Source organism: Helobdella robusta, assembly GCF_000326865.2.
Source record: "Helobdella robusta unplaced genomic scaffold HELROscaffold_45, whole genome shotgun sequence".
NCBI classification, from domain to species: Eukaryota; Metazoa; Annelida; class Clitellata; order Rhynchobdellida; family Glossiphoniidae; genus Helobdella; species Helobdella robusta.
In genome coordinates this window covers 1,358,361-1,376,921 of record NW_008705095.1, presented here as the reverse complement: position 1 = coordinate 1,376,921, position 18,561 = coordinate 1,358,361, and the positions used below count along the sequence as shown (strand labels likewise).

General features: G+C 32.0%; 4 protein-coding genes across 4 annotated transcripts in view; all 4 read left to right on the top strand.

Annotated features, from left to right (window-relative positions):
- Nucleotides 1-2,957: 2,957 nt before the first annotated feature.
- Nucleotides 2,958-4,355, top strand: HELRODRAFT_85315 (hypothetical protein; the record flags this gene model as incomplete). The annotated part of the gene is made up of 5 exons (XM_009026029.1): nt 2,958-3,296; nt 3,380-3,554; nt 3,828-3,940; nt 4,008-4,076; nt 4,212-4,355. 5 exons carry the CDS (start codon nt 2,958-2,960, stop codon nt 4,353-4,355), a joined length of 840 nt encoding a protein of 279 aa, XP_009024277.1.
- Nucleotides 4,356-7,779: 3,424 nt separating this feature from the next.
- On the top strand, nt 7,780-8,895 carry HELRODRAFT_178061 (hypothetical protein; the record flags this gene model as incomplete). Its single annotated transcript, XM_009026183.1, has 2 exons — nt 7,780-7,929; nt 8,008-8,895. The coding sequence occupies 2 exons, from the start codon at nt 7,780-7,782 to the stop codon at nt 8,893-8,895; spliced, it is 1,038 nt and encodes a 345-aa protein (XP_009024431.1).
- Nucleotides 8,896-10,118: 1,223 nt separating this feature from the next.
- On the top strand, nt 10,119-10,703 carry HELRODRAFT_178060 (hypothetical protein; the record flags this gene model as incomplete). Its single annotated transcript, XM_009026182.1, has 1 exon — nt 10,119-10,703. One exon carries the CDS (start codon nt 10,119-10,121, stop codon nt 10,701-10,703), a length of 585 nt encoding a protein of 194 aa, XP_009024430.1.
- Nucleotides 10,704-16,364: 5,661 nt separating this feature from the next.
- Nucleotides 16,365-18,561, top strand: part of HELRODRAFT_187346 (hypothetical protein) — a 6,118-nt gene continuing 3,921 nt past the window's right edge. Inside the window, exons 1-5 of the mRNA XM_009026181.1 lie at nt 16,365-16,466; nt 16,960-17,168; nt 17,413-17,458; nt 17,717-17,808; nt 18,012-18,128. Of these exons, the coding sequence (XP_009024429.1) occupies nt 16,375-16,466; nt 16,960-17,168; nt 17,413-17,458; nt 17,717-17,808; nt 18,012-18,128 (556 nt within the window). The 5' untranslated portion in view covers nt 16,365-16,374. The remainder of the gene's footprint in view (nt 16,467-16,959; nt 17,169-17,412; nt 17,459-17,716; nt 17,809-18,011; nt 18,129-18,561) is intronic.

The following is an 18,561-nucleotide window of genomic DNA, read 5'->3' as shown; positions in this document are numbered from 1 at the left end:
ATAGTGATCGATTTATATATATATATATATGTATGTATGTATGTATATATATATATATATATATATATATATATATATATATATATATTCGTTTTTTCAATTTTTCTCACTAAAGTTTTTTGGTGAACGTTTGTTTATTAAAATTCAAAATAAACTTATTTTCCGAAATCATGCTGCAAATAAGGCCATATTTCAATTCCGAATGAATCATCATCAGTGCTTTCTGCTGTTTATATAAGGAAATATTGACTTTGTCAAAATGGAGATTGACTTCGTCAAAGTGAATTTAAATGAAAATTAGGTGTCAGGTTTCTTTATTGGCTGGTCATCTTTTTTGGTCTCCTTTTCTTTGTCGATAGCATCATAGTAAAATACACAATGATATTGTGTATTTAGTGACAATAGTAATCTTACTCTTCTTCTTGCTCTTGACTTTTCTTCAGCTTTTGATACTGTTGACCATACTATTCTCTTGAGACTGCTGCATCTTTCTTTTAATATTACTGATTCTAGTCTATCTTGGTTTTCTTCTTATCTCTGTAATCGTTTTTCTTCTGTTGTTCTCAATAATTCTACTTCTAACTCCTCTACTCTTACTTTCGGGGTACCTCAGGGTTTTATCCTTGGCCCTCTTCTATTTATACTCTATACTTCTGAACTACCTCGTATTATTAATAATTTTTCTTTCTTTAGTCAACTATATGCTAATGATTCTTATATTTATACTTCTTTTCCTCCATCTAATCTCAATAGTGTTCTTCATAATTTATCTCTATGTCTTTCTTCGATTATTGCTTGGTCTGACTCTATGTGTCTTAAACTTAATCCTTCTAAGTTTGAATTAATTTGTTTTAATAAATCTAAACACTCAATTACTATTCCTCCTATTATTTTACCTGATTCTAAAACTCTTGATGTCTCTCATAAGTTTCGTAGTCTAGGTTTTATCTTTGATTCTACTATATCTCTCTCTTTTCAGATTAATAGTGTTGCTAGAAGCTCTTACTTTCATCTACGTAGAATAAAAAAACTTTTGCCTTTTCTTGATGATCCTACTCTTCTCCTTCTTGTTACTTCGTTAGTCTTATCTAGGATTGATTATTGTAACTCGCTCTACTATGGTCTTCCTGACTCTATACTCTATCCTTTAAGTAAAGCTTTTAACTCTGCTGCTTGTCTAGTTGCTCGTGCCCCTTTCTTTTCTCATATATCTCCATATCTTGTTCTCTTGCACTGGCTACCTATAAAATATAGAATAATTTTTAAAATTTGCACGTTCATGTATAAGTTTCAATCTAAATTATTTCCTACGTATTTATCAGATATATTAATTGAACCTTTACGCCCCGGTTTACGATCGTCTTTTTCTTTTCGCTTTTTCTTAACTCGTGTTAAACACTCTTTTGCCAAATCTGCTTTTGCTTTTTCTGGTCCTTTTCTCTGGAACTCTCTACCTACTTCTCTAACTACTTTTCCATCACTTGCGAAGTTCAGAGCGGATCTCAAGACCAATCTGTTTTCAAAATTCATTGAGGAGCGCTGTTGAACATCGCGGAAATAGCGCTTTATAAGCTAATTGATTGATTGATTGATTGATTGATTGATTGATTGATTGATTGATCATATTCTTCTTTGTCACTATTTCTTCTTTGGTCTCCTTTTTTTCATCGATAGCATCATATTCTTCTTTGTCACTATTTTTTTGCCTTATATGCTTTGCAGCATGAATTTGGAAAATAAGTTTATTTTGAATTTAAATAAACTAAACGTTCACCAAAAAACTTTAGTGAGAAAAATTGAAAAAACGAACTACAAACATATTAACGCCAAACATTCGGTAGAATTTATAGAATATTGTATGAATTATGGTCTACTACCAACATATATATATATATATATATATATATATATATATATATATATATATATATATATATATATATATATATATTCTAATATTTTAGCATTTAATATAATATTTAGACTGCATCGCATGTTTAATCGACCTTACCTAGTTTCAATAACATCAACAAGGAAGGAGGAAATCGTTACGAAAATAAATAAGTCGTGTTAGGAGCCTGTATTGTATACACTGACTCGTGCTCATAACGTACCTACCCGGTTGACAAAATTTTAACTCGTAGAAGATGATTGAGTTGAGATAGTTGAGATGATGAAATCTAAACTTTAGATTTAGATAATTGAGATGATTGCTGCTTTTAAAGATGGCGCTAGCTATGCATTCGACTAATTTGTTCAGTTCAGGTTAAACCATTATTTTATTGATTATTGATTATTCAATTATTGATTATTTACTTGATGGTGTTTTTTTTTTATTCTTTTGCGTTAGTTTCTCTGCCAGGTATGCAAAAATCAGAGGTGTAGGATTCTGATTAAGAATGTTAAGCAGTTATTTCAACTTTTTAATTCTAACAATAATTATTTAATTTTAATGATATAAAAAGTTTTGATTTGTATCGAGATCATAATCATCATCAACGTCATCACGGATTTACATTTAGATTTAATGAATCAAGTTGTTTTAATTTAATAAATACACAGTCCACATAAGCCATAAGAAATTTACAATATATTAATTTTAATGGATAAGCTTATTTATAATAAGGTAGACAAGCATGGTTATAGATTTTTTTAGAATATAGGTAAGTGTAGGACATAAGATGGCAATCATAGCATATCCAAGTACCCCTCCTACATTAATTACATAATATAATATAATATCATATAATTGTAATAAAATAAATTGTAAATTTAATAAACATGATGCTGACAGTGTAATAATTTATTTATTTAGAGATGGACAACTATGAAAACATTATAAAAAGCTGGGATGAGTAAGTAGGTTTCATGAATTTTTTTTGCAAAATTATCTTTTAAAATTAGTTTTCTGTATCTTTTTCAACACGTAAAATCATGTTGTGTGAATTAATATGATGATGAAATTTTTAGTAATCATTTTTTTGCTTTTTCGCAGACAGCAGAATAATTTAAAATCCAAATGTCGGTTAGAAGATTGTGAAGAATGGCAGACATTTTTGAATAATTCCATACACCAATTATGCTACCAAAGAGACAAGATAACATTTTTAAAATTTAAAAAGAAATTTAAATTCAAAGGCAGCATTAAACTGCCTGAGAACACAACACATACAGACAACATTGATTGCAATGATAAAAAACTACCATACATAATTGGTCTCGATATCTCATTCATTAAGGATAACACTGAAGATGCATGTGTTGGATTAACTGTATTGAGTTTGCCATATTTAGAGGTATGGCTACTTTATTAATTTTATATATTTGAATTATTAAGATAATTTTTATTGGCTAAACAGTATTTTTACCACATGTGAAGGTGGTGTATGAAGAAACAACAATGATAAAAATAACAGTCCCTTATGTTTCTGGCTATTTAGCTTTTCGAGAGGCAGAATTTTATGTTGGAAGGATGAGATCATTTATGGAGGCCCACCCTGATTTCAGGCCCTTGTGCCTTATGGTTGATGGCAATGGTGTGCTGCACAAAAAAAGTTTGCTTATTTTTTGTTTGCTGTTATATTTAATGGTTTTTTGTTTATTTAATTCTTGCAGTTTGTGATTTTGTGTGTATGTGAGTTTCTGATAGGTAAGAATAGAATTTTGTTTCATAACATATTTAAGGAAACTTTTCTATTATTATTAATGCATATCAGTTTAACTTAGGTTTCTATGGTGTAGACTTTGTGTATGATGCAATTGATCTCCTAGCTAATAATGGAACAAAACTCTGTCACGCAAAACACTTCTATAAATTCTTTTTGAAGATTTTGGTTTGGCCTGTCACATTGGTGTCATGTTGGACCTGCCAACAATTGGTGTTGCAAAGAAGCTCAGCAATGTTGATGGTATTGAGAAGAATAATTCTCTCAGAAAAAAGGTTTTTCAAATTTCTGTTTGGTGATTTGTTTCTTTATTATTTTTCTTTTATAAATTTTCAATTTTAGATTGAAAACATGCAAAACTGTGGAGATAGCATTATGTTAGAATCATCCAGTGGAAATGTTCTTGGAATTGTATGAAATTTTTCAAAACATTTATAACATTTGCAACATTAGTTAAAATACCATTTAAAAGTTTCATAATCTTGAGAAATTTGTAAAAGTTTATTCGTTTAATAAATAATTAATAAAAAAATTTAAAACTTTAAGGCTCTAAGAAGTGGAGTTGACTCAAGAAATCCTGTTTACATATCTGTGGGCCATAAAATCTCATTACAAACAGCAATCAATCTAGTCAAGCTGTGTTGTGTCTGTAGAATTCCTGAACCAATCAGATTGGTAAGGTTTAAGTAATTTTTTATTGTTTTAATTTCTTTCATTTGTTTTAAGTATTAGGTTTTGTTTGACATCAAATGTCTCCTTATTATAAAAATGGATATAACTTTTTTATCACAGGCAGACATCAACTCAAGAGAGTTTCTGAGAAAATTTTGTGCTGATGAAAAAGATTGCATATGATTCTATTTTCTTTTTTGAACTGTTGCTATATAAAAACTGTAATTTATTGTTTGTACATGATATTTGATTAAACATTGGTTTATGATTAATTTTTGATTGAGATATTATTATGTAGATGATAATTTAGGTTAGGAGGTATAAGTAGATATAGGTTGCATATAGATATGCGTTAAAGTAGGTATGCAATTATAATGATAGTTAAGTTATCAAATTAGTTCACGCGAGACAGCAAATTTACAGCAGCTTAATATAAGATAATATAACCCTAACGTATAATTGATCAGAGCCTATAATACTTTGTACAATAAGAATGGGGTGACATACAATAGGGACTGACTGATTAGAAGGAATTAGACAACTATTGATAGTTAATCTCTAGGGAGCGAGGTCTCCTGGTATATAAAAGGCGAGCACATAAGTTAAAGAGAGTTAAGGTGAGAGTTTCTAATATCTTAGTTAAGTTAGTTATCTCTTTAAAACGCTAAGAGCTATTACGCACTACTCATACACTTTTACACATTATTATTTGCGTTACTCTTTATATTTTAATTCTCAGTTTTAAGTTTTGTTATTTTACTTCATTAAAATATATATAGTTGCAATCAAACAATAAAAATATTATTAACAATAATGGGTGAGTCGTTCCTCGTTCGATCATTAAACTTTATGACATCTTAAACACAAACTAATACTCAACACACGTAAGTCGCCAATTAAAGTCATCTCTCATTATTTTATGTACACGAACAATATCGAGTTATTTAACGTTGAGCTAGCGTGTTCACAGAAAGAGAAAGAATTTCCTCAAGAAGAAACTGTGTTGTTCTTTCAGTAACCGTCTTGGAACAATATTTGTTAATGTTGCAATATATTTGACCTAAAAAATCTTTCAACGTTTTTAATGGTTTTAATTAAATGTTACTTGTCTGAGCATGCATGTATTTAAAACAATTTAAAACAAAACAATTCAATAGGTGCATGGGCATGATAATTTTAACATAAAAACTTCAAAACTCTACAGCATGTTCCGCGTTAGTTAATTAGAGACGTATTTTATTTGCTCGATATTTTACTCGATAATTCTTAAAAAACTGATTCTTTTCCTAAATTTTTTGGATAATTTGGCTGCAAATGTTGAGAGTTTCTCAAAGGTTATTTTATTTTTTTCGAGATTGGAATTTTTGAATTTAATTTGAATTTTTCCATGTAATTCCAATCAGTTTTCAAATACAAATAAATTTTAAAGGATAGTTTACAATTGTCTAAATGTGCAGTTCTATATCTGTCGCCAGTCAACAATAGAAGTATGACCTGCATCGCCAGTGGCAACTTCTTCCTGTAGAATGCATTCTTCATGCCCAACTCCTTCACATAGATTCATACATAAACAATAGACACACGTCACCATACGCATCATGGTGCAATACACACACACACACATGTACACAGCACACACACACGAACGTGGCACCCTATATTACTTTTTTGTGCAGGTCTTCTAACTCTCTGTACAGTTCGTGTTGAGTTTGTTTATTTACAAACAGAACATTCAGTTAGATTTTTCACCTGTGCAGGCTGTAAGATCGGTATTGCAGGTATTGCAGTTGGTCTCAGGTCTGATTGTACTACTGTTGTGGTACAAATTTTAAATTTATTTTTAAATTTTTTTCCCTTTTTTCCAATGTTCCTCTTTTAAGAGGAAATGCCAGAAAGGGCGACAAAGGAGAAATGGATGGACTGTAGTAAACTTGCCGCTGCCAAGGAATTGATGGCATGCAAATTTGGCAGTCAAGGTTATCATTTTATTGCCAAGATGCGCCGGTTGAATAGGTTCATAGGCATGTGTCGTTGTTTCAAGAATTGTATCTACTTTATTTTTAAAAAACTGCCCAAAATCATCTGATTTTAAATCCACAGACATAGTATGACTAACTATGACAAGTAATTAAAACAAAAAAGAATAATAAAATAAGGGGGTGTCCATAAAGGATGTCACGCTTTTTAAACTTTTTTTTGACCCCCCTCCCCCGTGTCACAAACTGTCACAAATCGACCAACCCCCCAAAGATAAACATGTCACAAAACTTTACCCACACCCCCCATCTCTTAGCGAAGAGTCATTAAACAATGTAATTGTTCCATGCATTTCATTTTTTATTGACATCAAAATAACGAATGACAAGTTTATATGACGATAGTTTGATATCTAAATGCTTTACCGCAGTTAAAATATAACGAATTAATATGAAAGATCACGAATTGCTTTCCTCCCCAAAGGCTGGCCAGGTGCTGTGAAACTGAAACCGCAACGGAATCCATGGGCTTTCTTCTTTTGGTATATTTGGCAACTCAATGTTGGTAGTGTCCACGTCATCTTCATTCAGCCATTCAACATCTTCGTTTTCTTCGAATGCAATTACTGCCATAAGTTCCCTCTGACGTCCAGCAGCAACTCCGACTGGTCTAACTTTATTATTCTGAAATGAAGATTTTTTGTGAATAACATGAAGTCTTTTTTCCATCAGAATTAAAGCATTTACAACCCACACATTTCGCAGATGCGGTTTTTAATACAACCTTGAACAGAAAGGCAAAATGCATCATATGGGAGCTGTGAAAACTGGGACAAGCTGATTGGAAGGGCTATTTTATTTTTCAACATAAAACTATCAAATAGATTTGGAAAATTAAAAAAAAGGGACGTCACACTTTCGTATACCCTCCTCCTCCTCGTCACAAATATTTGGACACCCTCCCCCTTTAAAGCGTGACATCCTTTATGGACGGCCTCTTTTTACATTATCATTTTTCGAATTATTTATTAAAAAAGTATTGCAAACCAAACTTGGATTTCAAAAATCTTATAATACAAAATTATTTGCGACGATTCAATTAATACACACTTAAAATCAATATTTATTAACTAAATTCTTGATGAATTTTACCAAATTTTTTTTCAAAATTAAAAAATTCATCTTCATATCTTTCTTACAAAGAACACATATCGAAATAATATAGGATGTTGCGAACTATACATAAATATCAATAATTACAAATGCAGAAGAATGTCACAAAGACGACTGCCGGATTAACAACAAAGAAGTTATAAATTGCTTCGTCAATATAAAGTTTAAAACGGTAACATAAACTAACCCATTCATCCAATTGAGCTGTACGAATTTGAATCAGTAATTAAAGCGTTGTATTTTTCTAAACGTTGAAATTTAATAAATTCAAGTAAATTTTTTAAATTTGAAAAATGGCACCAAAAAAAATTTGGAGTCCGTTCGCAAACTGCCTTCCTGAAGAAAACCGGCCTGTAGCAGTAGTTAATCCGTTTAAAGTTGATGCAACTGACGATGATGGGGATGACAATATAAATCTCACCGATATTATTGGCTATGAGAATGTCTACTAGGACTACAATTCCACCGACAGTCTTGGATTCCATGATGAACATTTTTATTATGACAACAACAACGCACAGGAAAATTATAACATCAGCCACTTTAATATGAACAATAATGTGAATGCTTACGGAAATGGCCAGATCAATCTCATCCACCCGAACGACTATGAAAATGTCGACAACAATATCATCGGCCTAGATGTTGATCAACATTATCATTTTAACAACGCATATTATCACGATGAGAGTAACTTTAGCTATGCTAATGATCACGAAGATGGTGACAATGAATATGATGATGATGATGATGAAGATGATGAAAATAATGGTAACAATGCTTATCATGATAATGATGGTGATTACACTACTGATGAAAGGAATGATGATGATGATGACGAGAACAACTTTAACAATGCTTATAATGATGAATATGATGAGAATAATAATGATGTGAATAACATTAGTATTGATAATAATCATGAAGATGATGACAATGATGATGACATAGACAGTAATGATGAGAATGATGATGATCAATGTTGTTATGATGATAACACTGAAGATGACAAGTCTGATGAGGATGATGATGAAAATGGGTATGGTGAGGATGATGGTGACAATCACGAAAATATCAACAACAATGATGATCACAGTGATGATGCTGATGATGGTGGGAATGATTACACTAATGATGAAAAAGATGATGAGGAAGATGATGAGGAGAATGACGACGATCACAAGGCTGAAGATGACATAGCGAGTAATGATGAGAATGATGATGATCAATGTGATGATGATGAAAATGACGATGATGATGGTGACGATCACGACTACATCAACAACAGTAATGATCAATCAGCAACTGGAACTGGAGTTTCCAATGGACGTAAAAGAAAACGTAGAGAAGAATACTTTCCATTTACAATCATGGGAATAAGGCCACCAAAAATATGGAGGGAGTTTTGAAAAAGTTGGCAAGCACAACGAAAATGATGAATTGAATATTATTTATGTATATATGTGTAAATAACTTTTTGTTTAACCTCTTGAATGAAAACTTTGCAATTATTCAATTATAAAAAGAATTTTTACATTCTCAATTAATAAACTCGATGGCGAAATAATATCAAGCATTTAGGCTGTAGCAGTATACTGTTTTATATATCTTTTGTATTTTTCAAATAATCAACAGGAAAAACTTAATCACGTGGTATCATACTTATCAAATACAAACAAATGACTCACTGTTATATTATGATTTCATTCAATCATTCGTCGTTGTTTTTCAACATGTAATGATTTAAACGCAATTTGTTTCTCGTTTAAAAACACTTTTCGACCAAGAGCAACTCTAATTAACTCTAAAGTCAATATTTATTAACTAAATTCTTGACGAATTTTGCCAAAATTTAATTTTTCAAAATTAAAACATCGCTTCGTCAACATGAAGTTTTACAACAAAAGTTATTAAACTCCATTCAATTGATGAGCTGTACTGTACGAATTTGAATCAGTAAGTCAAGCATGGTATTTTTTTAAACGTTGCAATTTGATAAATTTTAGTAAATTTTTTAATTAGAAAAATGGCACCAAAAAAATTTTGGAGACCGTTTGCAAACTGCCTTCCTGCGGAAAACTCGCCCGTTGCAGTAGTTTTTGAAAAGTTGACTTTCCAGATTTATTTACAACGACGACTCAATTAATGTTAGCTTAAAATCGATATTTAGTAACTAAATTATTGACGCATTCAGCCAAAATTTAATTTTTCAAAATTTAAAGCAAAAACATCTTCATATCTTTCTTAAAACAAACAACATATCTGAGGAATGTACAATGTGCTGACTAAAGATAAAAAAATCTTTATTAACAAATGCAGATGAAAACTCCAAGATTTACAACAAAACTCCATTTTTTAGGTTGAAATGTTCGAATTTGAATCACTAAATTAAGAAGTTATTGAGCAGTGTTTTTAATACGTTGCAAATAAATACATTTTAGCCAATTTTTAAATTTCAAAAATGGCACAAATAGAAATTTCGAGGCCATTCGTAAACTGCCTTCATTCTGAAAACCCGCCCGTTGCTGTAGTTCATCTATTTGAAATTCATACAACTGGCGACCGACGATGATAGAGAGCTTGCCGATCCTATTGGACGGACATAATGTGAATGTCTGCCATAACAATAACAATGCTGGAAATGCTGGGTGGGCAGTTTTATTACGTAGCCTATGACACCCAGGATAGCAATGCTCACTTGTATGTCCTACCGACTATTGATGAGAATGTCGCCAACACTTTCAGCCCAGATGGTTACCACCATGGTGACAATTTTGTTGTTCAACATTATCAGGACAATGGAAATTACGAAGATGGTGGTTGGATCAAGGACCACTTTTATGAAGAAAACAACGACGGCTTTGCAAACGGTCATTATGATGATTTTAACAATTATGGTGATGAAAGTATTGATGGTGTGGATGGTGATGATGACGATAATTATGATAGTGGTGACGATGATGATAAAAATGATGAGGATAGCAATAGTGATGATAGCAATGAGGATAATGGTAGAAAAAATGGTGATGACAATGATGATAATGTAATTGATGAAGATGATAATGATGATGTTGGTGACAATGAGAATGATGATGAAGCTAATGAGTCAACGTACAATTACGACAATCATGAAGACAATGGGCGAAAAAGAAAACAAACTGAGGACTGCTTCGCTAGTATGGCAACAAGGCCAGCGAATACATGGCGGGAGTGGTGAAGAAGTTGGCAAGGGACAACGTACTGACTAAAATTGTTATATAATTCAACAACTTTAACATTTTCAATTAATAAACTCAATAACGAAATGAGTAATGATTAAGAATTTTAGCAGTAGCAATATACGATTGTATATCTCTTTTGAATCGTTCAAAGTAATGAACAAGTCGAACCTTTATTTTTTTCTCGTTTGAAAAGACTTCTCGACCGGCAACAACAGCAGCACCAATAAAAATGATATTTGTCGTTGTTCAATTATGTGTCAGCATCTTTGAGGAACAATAAAGCAATATTTGGCGAGTTTCATACATATCGTGTTTCTATTTGATTTTGACAACGTGGATGTAAAAAAACATGCAGCCAGATAACAGGATGAGGTTTGGGACTGATGCCTCTTATAGTGGAAATGTTTGATAGGGTTAAGATCAAATTGGACATAATTTATATTTAGATTTTTTCAATCTGGACTGGAAACTATTTCAGCCTTTCACAGTTGAATTTTGCTCAACTTTATTTATTTTTAACCAAAACTTTTTGAACTGTTTGCCGTTTGGTAATCTACACCGTAAATTTTGTAAGTAAAACCAAGAAAGGTAATTCAATTGTTTCTTATATTGACGCAACATTGGATTGATTAGATTGCAACGTCACAACCGCTCAACATCCATCTCTCAACCTGGCAGTACGGATTTAATTAATGAAGAGTTCCAGTGAGCAGTGCGCTGGAGTGCGCCAAACAGTTCGCTTCGCCCTATGCTTGTCTTGCAATTTCTACGATGACGAAACGTCTTGCCAATTGTTTCCGCATCTATCGAAACATTTCTACGTTCAAAATTTAAACAATCAGAGGTACACCTACCAATTCCAGATACATCAAACTTCTATAGTTATTTTTACAATCTTTAATTAAATTATTAAAAGTTCAACAGAAATACTTAAATACCGTTAACTTTATCAAATGTTTTGATAAGTTTTGCTTTTAAATGCGACGCAGGGTGAAGGCATCTTACTTAAGGGTTTGTTTCTCATTTATTTTGCAAGGATTATTTCAAATTTAATTACCACGTCAGTACTTGCACTAATTCGTTTTGTGAAAAAAAATCCAAGCACAAGTCACAAAGAACGTCAAAGGCGTCAACATAAATTGAAATTTAAACAAGTCATAATGTATAATTCAATTATATATCGTTTTTGCAGGCAAATTAAACAATTTGGCACAAAACAAACTAACATTTGAGAGTTCAGCTTACTTTCAACGGTCTGGTTTCAACTCCAGCAAGGCGGTTAATGGGGGTCGAACGGCACCATTCCAAATCCTTGCTGCTTCCATTCACATGAGGGTCCTCCGAACTAGATAGCAGTCGATTTGTTGGATGTTCACGCTGTCTACCATGTGATGCTCGTTAACCGGGCTGGTTGTTGTGGTAAGAAATCGTTAATCGTTTAAATTTCGTTCCTGACACTGAGTAATAAGAAAAACCATTAAATTATTATAATGAATCTGTTTTTTTTTTTAATTTTCCAAACTAACAAAATTAACCAAATCCTGAATTTGTCGGAGTTTCAAAAAAATTGACAAAAAGATGCCAAGAGAATTTTCGAAGTGCACCGTTAAAAATATTCACTTTTACATTTTGTTTTCAATGAATCTGGTCTTTATGATCCTGGATCAAAAAACGCGAAGTGACCCAACTGGAAAACCATTATCTCCGAATTTGTTTCAGCAAATTTTTCAAAAAGATATTTGAAAATTTCAGCCTTGGAAAGGTAGCTGCCTCCTACAAATTGTTCTCTACAACTTTGTTTACATAATTTTTCCGTTCACATGTAATTTCACTTTAAAAGATCACAGTCGGTAAATCTTAATATGTTTTAAAAATGAATTAAATTATTTTATTTATTCATCATTTAATAATTAATTCACCACTAAACTTTCACCAATATTCCAAAAAAATATGAATATAAATATTTGTTTTGCCCATGGTTTTGCCATTTAAAAACTTACGAAAATATTTTGTTAAAAGCTCAAATGTTCAACGTTCACCCGTAACAATATAGCGCCAAATAACGCAACATAACCAACGTAACACAACTATAACACCAATTCAACAAATTCACAACGTTAATTTAAAACGAAAGCGCAACGGTAATTTCATATGAACATCGCTAACGACCATTCATTTAAAACTCTAAAACTCTGCATTCAACTCGCTTCCCTATGCATACATACCTTCCAAAACAGAACAACGTGCTTGTTATACACCTGCACTGCTGTTCACTTCATTCACAATTAGTACACTTTCCACTTAACATTTGTATATGCACTCGTGCCATATTCAAATACAAGTTCGTTTATCACCATTCAAGCTTGTATTTCACTAGCATATAAAGGTTGTTTCGGCTCTGTTGAAGCACTCAAACTTCACACAGACGATATTTCTGACAAGAAACATATGTATTGAAAATGCGACACAGTTGAAGCCGGTTTATCGGAACATATCGGGACCAAGTTAAATTGGTCCGATTAACCGAAGTTGACATGATTTTAAATGTTATTTTGGACTTGCAGTTGAAGCAAACCTATATAGTAGTGGTTAATATTTAGCAGGCATTCAGGTTAAACAATTATTTGAAAATTACTGTAAGAATTTATTTTATTATTAAGTGTTGCCATACATCTTAATAAAACTAAATAATACATATTTTCTTATTAAAGGCAAGTATGCAATTGTTCACAATTTTCAACCGTGTTTTTAATCTTTGAACTCGCGACAAAATAAGCGGAATGCTTTTTCACCAACATTTGTGAAATACTATTCAGTTGCCATTCCTCATTAAATACTCAACAATCGTCATTAATCTTTTTTTTTCAATAGTATACATGAATAAAATAAATAAGAAAAAAAAACGATTAAAAATGATTTCAAAGATGGCTTCAGTCTAAACAAAATTCAACGCTGCTCTTGATACAAAGTCCTCATAGAAACACTAGCTTGCTTTATTTAACTTCTTTGACATACTTTTCCTGCTCCTAATTTCACTTTAAAAGATAACATTATCTACCCGCTGGTAAATCTTAATTTGTTTTAAAAATTAATTTGTTTAATTTATTTATTTGATCAATTTACTCCTAAAGTTTAATAAATAATATAAAAAACAAGAAAACGTTTCTTGGCCATTTGAAAGTTTTTATCATCAAAATAATCAGTTTGTTTAAAAAATAAAAATATGATAAATAATTGAGTAAAATTACTAAAATAAAATTTAGCTCAGAGTTCAATCGACTCTGACTTTTTATCTTTTTGTTACTTTCTTTGTGGTGGACTTGGAACGTTTCTTTAAAGCAGAGGTGGGCAAACTACGGCCTGCGGATGCGGTCCACCTGCCAAAAAGGTCGTCAGCCAGACATTATGACCAATAAAAAGAGCCACAAATCATAAAAAATTCTCCCTCGGTTCGAAAAAATTTGCAGCCTTCATAGGTAAAATAGTCCTCAAGGTTGCCCTCACAGCAAAAAAGTTGGCCCACTCCTGCTTTAGAGAAAAATGAGACATAGGTCTCCAAATTATCACGGCACCATTAGACCATATCTTTACATTAATTTAATTAGTTGTATTTATAAAATATTTAACATGACCTCGTTGTTGTACGCTAAAATATTTGCTGGTAAAAGTTGCACAGCCGCAGGTTTGTACGGTCATAAAATTAATTAAATTTCGTTGACTAATATTTTTTGAATTGTAGTGGATATATTAACAATGACGACTATTCTCATAATTAAAAAAAATGTTTCACTAGTTTTTAAGCTTGTTTAGATTTTTATGATTTTATTATTAACGTTAATAAAGTTACAATTTATTTTAAAATATTTATATTTGAAACGATTTCAAATAATTTTCAATAATTTGGTTTATAAAGATTGTCGATAAAAATTTTAACTTTTGTGTCAGTTGTAATTATTACAAGCAATTAGTTAATTCCGAAATTTAAACATTGTTTAAAAAGCTAAAGACTGTGCATATTCAAAGTAACATCTAATTTTTATTATTTATCTAATTCACACAATATAGTTTGACATTTTTAAAGATTTAAAATAAATGCATAATCAATCACAGAAAATCAGGGATAGTTTTAATAAAGTTATTTTTTACTTTTGAAGAAAAAAATTATTCATCTGGTACACTGAACAATTTAATCATTAAATGATAAGTGGATCCCAGCTCCTTTATTAAGTGATTCCTAAGAACTTTGCTTTTATTGCAAAGCTGACTCCTGCAAATTAGACAGGACTTCACATTTTTAAACCATTCCTCAACACAGCTTATTATTTCTGCAATTTTTGAAATTAAAAAATAATGTAAAAGGTTCAACTGGTAACATCAAATTCATAAAATAAATTCTAAAATCGTCGTTCAGACTGAAGTTTCCAGAGAAACAAATGAAGTCATAAATTTGGCCCACGGAATTAGGCAATCGGTCTCTCAGAAACATTTCAGTTGAAAAAGGGACACTCCTCATTTCATTAACGAAACGACTACATTGAATAAGCTGACTACTAGTTCGAATCCAGGCACAGTCGTAATGTTACCCCATTAAGAGTTCAACTTCATCAAGTGTGATTTCATTTTACGTGTAGAACACGTAGAATAATGAACTTCTGCAGAGTGGAAAACTTTTGTGCCCCTCCCTCCATCAATATGTGCATTGTCGGAAAACGGCGTGAAAACAACCGCCATGTATAGGCATGATTTTTGCTCTTATTTCTTGTCATTCTTTTTGGCAAGAACCCCGAAATCAACATTGATTCATTCTTCCAATAATTTGCAAGCAATTCTTCATGCAACACATGTGGCTCATTTTTGTGAAAAACATGCTGATACTTTCGAGGACTGGTGGAGACTTTTATAAAACAATTGACATTTGTAGCACCTTCTGTTTTGTAAATTAATTCATTCTGTATGTTTAACAATAAATGTTAATTAGTATATAAGTTTCAAGCCACTCTAAACTCAAGTTTATAATTAAGAACGTTTGCAACGGTGGACCTAGCCGAGCCAAGCTGATGGAGCCGATTCGGCTCGACTTGGAGTTGGAAGCCGCTCAAATTTTCCAAGCTGCGAATAGCCAATAAAGCCGATCCTAAAAATGTTTAATTATTTAAAAAAAATATTTTATAACATTAAATATAACAAAAACTAATTTTTCAAACTTTTTAAACTTAAGCCAATATGCATTCTACGGCAATTTGTATCAATTTTGTATCATGTATTGAAAAGCTCTGGTCATTTTTGCTATAAGGACTAATGAAATTTTATTTTTTATGAGTGAACAACTAACGAATATCATTAAATTTATTCTGAAAATTGTTATAAAAATAAAAATTGAACTATAGTTAAGCGAAACCAAATCGAGACTCACGAATATATAAAATATAACCATGGCGAAAGTTCATCTTTAAGCAGCCTTCACCTCGCACACATCAGATGTAAGAAATTGGTTAACTTTTATATCATTTATATATCAAATGTATCATACATATGTGGTAATATATAAATCATATATGGATATATAATGTATATATGTATCATATATATCGAATATATCATATTCGTTATATATTTCAGTCTGGATAGTTCACCAGCAAACACGCACACAAAGTTGAAGAAATTGTAATGGAAGCCGTGAAGTTCTTGCGAAGGTTGCACGTTAAAAGTCTTTTCCGGAGTTTAGCGGAGAGTTCTGCCGGAAACACCTACCACTCCAGGTCTCCGGAGTAACGTTTGTTCCTTGTGAAGTTTAATTAGGAAATGTCAATTTAGGAAATTATTTTTTCAGCGATTTCAAATTGTGTGGACTTTCAAATTAATTTCAATAACTTATTTTATTTGAATTACATTTGGAAGGAACGACGTATTAACTTTGCAAAGAGATAATTGCGATTTAATTGTTCAATATACTAAAGTTTAAAATGTAAACTTGTAACTTTTTTGATATTTCATATTTTGATTGATTTATTTAATAATTAACTTATTAAAGATTAAACTAAAGTATCATTATTATTATTAATTTATTCTATTAATTCAATATTTTATTAAGTATGTTAAATAATTTATTAAATATTTATAATTTTATTAGTTTGTTAATTATTAATTAATGTATGCTATTAAATTAGTTTAGTATTCTTTATTCAATAGATAAAATCAATTATTTCTAAGATAAAAATGCAACATAATAAAATAAATAAAAAAACATTCCAGCAGAGGTTATGCTTCTACTTCAAAGTCGTTGTCAGCTTTTTTTAAGTCTGGATCAAACCTGAAGGAAACAAATGACGAGAAGAAGAAGATCGATGAGGACTCAGATAAGTCTGGATGGCTGAGGAAGATGATGGGCGACCGATTGGAAGCTGGCACTGAATCTCACTCCAATCTTCTAGCTGTCAAAGATATTGTCTATGAACTTCAAAGTAATTATTTTAATTATTCTCATCATTCTATTTCTAGGGCATGCTGTTTTTTCATTTTTACAGAAAAATTTCATTGTTTAAAAAAATTTCTGTCTAGTTTTGATTTAGGAAACTAACCAGAGGATCAATCTTTTGTTTGAGTTTGAGCTTCAGTAAAATTTCAATAATATGAAAATGTTGATGATGCTGGAATAATAAAATGATTAGTAGTTAATTATTGATTCATTCGAACATTCAAATTCAGTGCACAAGGTTCGACCGGAGGCCATGGATGAATATCTTGATGAATAGTTTGTCTCTGTCATTATTGCCCTATCATCATCATCATCATCATCATCATCATTACTTTCGTCATCATCATCATCATCATCGTCTTTGCCATTGTAACTATTACTATCACCTTCATTCTTATCACCAACATCTTCTTCTCATTGAAACATCTTCACACCTTTTTATCATGTTGTTTGATAAGCCTCATCATCATCATCGTCGTCGTCATCGTCATCATCGTCGTCGTCGTCATCATCGTCACCACACCATCACCACAGTGAGAAGTTCAGTCACATGGTGAGCAAGTGGGGCACGGGTGGTCAGCTGTTGGGGAGCTGGACTGTTGAAGTGGGAGATCTCGATGAAGCAAGTGGGTCCTCAATGGTGATGATGATGATTGTGATGATGATTGTGATGATTGTGATGATGATTGTGATGATGATGATGATGGTTGTGATGTTGATGATAATGGTAACGACGATGATGATGATGGCTGTGATGTTGATGATGATAGTGACGATTGTGATGTTGATGATAATGGTGACGAGGATGATGATGAACTTGATTGACGAGCACAGTCCACATCTGGAAGTACCCGGGCGGCTATCAAACATTGGACAAGCACAAATCGATACTCAGACACGAACAGGAATTCAAGGATTTTCGAAAGAGGAGGAATGTCCTCCTTAGGTAGGCTGGTTGGTTGCTTGGTTGGTTAAGGTTCAGTTTAATGGTTGATTGGTTGGTTGATTGATTGGGGTTCAGTTTGATGGTTGGTTGGTTGGGGTTCAATTTGATGGTTAATTGGTTGGTTGGGGTTCAGTTTGATGGTTGGTTGGTTGGTTGGGGTTCAGTTTGATGGTTGATTGGTTGGTTGATGGTCAGTTTGATGATTGGTTGGTTGGGCTCAGTTCGATGGTTGATTGGTTGGTTGGTTGATGGTCAGTTTGATGGTTGATTGGTTGGTTGGTTGGTTGATGGTCAGTTTGATGATTGGTTGGTTGGGCTCAGTTCGATGGTTGATTGGTTGGTTGGTTGATGGTCAGTTTGATGATTGGTTGGTTGGTGGTCAGTTCGATGGTTGATTGGTTGGTTGGTTGGTTGGTTGGTGGTCAGTTCGATG